The 3,423-nt window shown below is 51.3% G+C and overlaps 1 protein-coding gene across 1 annotated transcript; it reads left to right on the forward strand.

The window, feature by feature from the left end:
* Positions 1-540: 540 nt before the first annotated feature.
* On the forward strand, positions 541-2,094 carry BDZ99DRAFT_524105 (uncharacterized protein; the record flags this gene model as incomplete). Its single annotated transcript, XM_033725859.1, has 4 exons — positions 541-647; positions 1,305-1,395; positions 1,451-1,580; positions 1,616-2,094. The coding sequence occupies 4 exons, from the start codon at positions 541-543 to the stop codon at positions 2,092-2,094; spliced, it is 807 nt and encodes a 268-aa protein (XP_033572826.1).
* Positions 2,095-3,423: the final 1,329 nt, after the last annotated feature.

Consider the following 3,423-nt stretch of genomic DNA (forward strand, 5'->3'; position numbering starts at 1 on the left):
AGGAAAGTTACTAGATGGCACCATGTAGAGGCGCAAGAGTTGAGTTCCCCCATCCGTCCACCGCACTATTCCTACCCAAATCATCTATGCCCATTATCATATATCAATTCGATTCGCGGCGTGGAGAGGAGAGGTATCATGCGTAGGGCTCGGCGGGGTTTCTAGCTGTCCAAGTTGAGCTTCAATTAGGCCAATTAGCATTCAACATTGCAGAAGGCCGTGATCAAATTACATATCGTAATTAGCGACCACAGCCGCGGAGCCAGTAGCGGCAGCAAGGCGAGAGCACAGACAGGTGGGCCTGTGAACTGGATGCTTCTGCAGCAAAGTGGACGGCCAGCAAGGCCCTTCCAGGCCGGGGTGTGACCAGAGGCGCTAAAGCCCAGCTACAGAGTAGAGGACGGCAGCAACTATAGCGATCATGCAGACAGTGTTCATCGTCTCGATGTCGCAATGACAGCGATGAGATAGCTTTCATAGTGTAAAGATCAATAAGACCAGCTTGCTGCATACACAGTTGACGCTCGCTCGGAGCAACCTATGCCCGCCACCGCGAAAACTTCAGATCACGACCGAGCAGCTCTATTGCCCATTACAGCAAGTCAAGAATCCATCATAAGAGGTACGTCCTCGCCCGTCGCGGCATCGTGAGCATCACCTCCTATCGCCTACTCTCCTCCCGAACCCATCTAACAACCGCGACAACTTCAACACCAGCACAACAATTTCAAAAACTCACAGAGAAACTCACGCGTCTCGTCCATTGCATCTTCAAAGCCTTTCTTCAAGCCACCCGAAAGCCTCTTCGAACCCCCTTTCCACCGCAAGGAGCCGCCCGCCTCGTCCATGAGAGGAGCTGACAGCCGTACAGACCATAAATCACACGTGTTTGACGTACTTTCCAGCTCAGCGTATAGGCAATATTCATTCCAAGGCGTGTCTAGCGAGTTGTATGACCTTGGGTTCTACAGAGATTGTCTCTAATACAACATACATGATTGAACAAATGCAACGAGGCCTCTGGACCACCGAGAAACAAATTAGGGCACAACGAACCGTGCAGGGCTGCAGCCATTTACCCCAGAACTGCTCTGAGCGCATGTGCTTTTGTTTCGGACTCTAGACATAAACATCAACTTACAAACTGTTGTACTGTATACGAACGCGATTTCAGAGCCCAGCTTTCCCACAACCCTGAAGGATCTACAGGGCTACACGAAACGGCGCCCTCTTCAAGCAGACGGCGCGCGCAGGACCTTCTGTAACGCCCTTGGCTCGCCAGAAGGCGACATCTAAGCGCGCAGAAACTGCTACAACGTCCTGGTTGGTCTCGAAGTCGATACCATCGCGCTCAGGACCTTCTACGCCCTCAAGGATCGCCAGGGTGGCGCTGCCGTAACCATTTGCGAATTTCACCCCGAGCCTGGCGTCTGACTCCCGCAACTTGAAGCCCTCGGTCGTATCGACGATTGAAAACCCGGTCATCGGTGTCAGCGACGGCCATCAAACTCCGGTCAACGAGGTCATCAAAATCAGCGACGGCAAGCCCGATAGCAACAGCGACAAGGACAGCGAAGAAGGTAACAAAGCGGGGAGGAGGAATTCAGCGAGAAAGACCTGCCGGACGCGGACGACCTCCTGAAGGACGAGGCCGCCACTGATGGCGCGGACAAGACCAAAGCCCAGGACATTGCCAGCGTTGACGACGAAGAGACTCAAATCCAGGACGAAGCTGCATCGTCAGAAGCTGGACCAGCCGTCCTACACATTGAGCCCATCGCCGGCGCCAGGACAGGAAGGGCCCGCGTCAGAAGATTGGCGGAGTCAAAGGCTCGAGCCGCTTTAGAAGTCAACGCCATGACCCAAGGCGGCAAAGCGGAAATCTTTGCATCCACAGCTAAGGACAAAGAAGATAAGACCAAGAAGAACCAGGCGAACAATTCGACCGCTGTCGTCACTGGCCTTACCGAGAAAGACACGCCCGGAAAGCTCATCAACCTGATGCTTTCCAACACAAGTAGAGTTGGTACAAGAGGCAGAACAGCAACAAAACCTTCAGCAGAGTATACAACAGCTCCGTCAGGCGAAGAATAGGCGTCATCGTCGTCAACGAGGCGCTGCAAGTGCTCGAGCGTACTGGAGGGCGTGTCCGAATTGTCGCGTCATGTTCGTCCGCTTCCATCTTGTGGAATTTTGCAGAGTTATGATTAGGGTAGGGGCTCTGCCAGTGGAACTCTGCCAGCTCTCCTAGTGCTTTGCAGTGCCTGAATAGCCTTTAGGACTCACAGCTCCAGTAGTCGTCGTATCTCACATTTGTTTCCTTGCCGTCTTTGTCGTCGCTGCTTTTGCCGTAGGGTAGCTTCGCCTCGTTAGACGGTTAACGATTCGCTTTATCCTCTATCTTAAAGCCGTGGAATTGCTGTACTTCTCATTTACCTTATCTAACAAAAGTTATATAAAATTAGACGCCGTGAAACACCGTTTCGTCTAGCTAGCCTGTTTTTATTACGCCACATTTTTTCCGCTGCAGAGCTCATATATAACATCGTACTTATTGTGTACGCCCGCATTGTATAGAGGCTCACCTGGTTGATCACATAATCCGAGAGCGGAAGCTGCTCAGCTTTGCTGAGGCAGAATTTCAGCTTCGCTGCTTTCCGGCCAGCTACGTGTCTTGACATCCGGTACTCGCGTACGAGCTGGTATTCACAGTGGTCCAGGCTATCGTTCATCTATTCTCTTGCCGTTGTTATGAGAGGGGCTTCTCAGCCAATCAACCGCTGTCCCCTGTCGTCAGATCGTCACGGTAGTACCTGACAAATTTAGTCCGATCTAAGACATGCAGAAGGAGTCGAAAGAAATGAAAGCGCAACAGACTCACAACAGGCACAACCTGGTTAACGAGCTTAGCTTACTCAACATGTTCAGCAGATGAACTACAATTGGAGTTGCAGAACAGTAGACCGGTGAGCCGATCCGGGGATGCTACCACCACCAAGAGGAAGCGGAAGACTCCGCAACCTTTGTTTATTTCAATGGTACAGACCTAGGAGAAATTTAACCCCACAAAACCCAACTTGAATGTAGCCGACTAGTTAAAAGGGAGTATAGGTTCTACTCCGTGAAACTTTAAATTACGTTGGAGCACTGATAACGTCAACCACACTGAAACGCCACTAGCTGAGTGCTACCTTGGAAGCTGTAAAACTATCAGGAATAGCCCCGTTGCCAGGTAGTCGGCTACTAAAGAGGGAGTTCAATTCTCGCTCTATTGAGCTTAACGTTGATATTCTATGTTCTGAGTTTCAGCACACGGAAATAGCAGTGCGTGAGGTCGGCGTTGCCCACTAAACACCGACAGGAAGCTCCCAGCTAGCAGGAAGCTAGCTAGTCACGAAGCAACTCAGACTACACTGCATGAAA

The sequence above is a fragment of the Mytilinidion resinicola genome (genome assembly GCF_010093595.1).
Source record: "Mytilinidion resinicola strain CBS 304.34 unplaced genomic scaffold BDZ99scaffold_17, whole genome shotgun sequence".
NCBI lineage: Eukaryota > Fungi > Ascomycota > Dothideomycetes > Mytilinidiales > Mytilinidiaceae > Mytilinidion > Mytilinidion resinicola.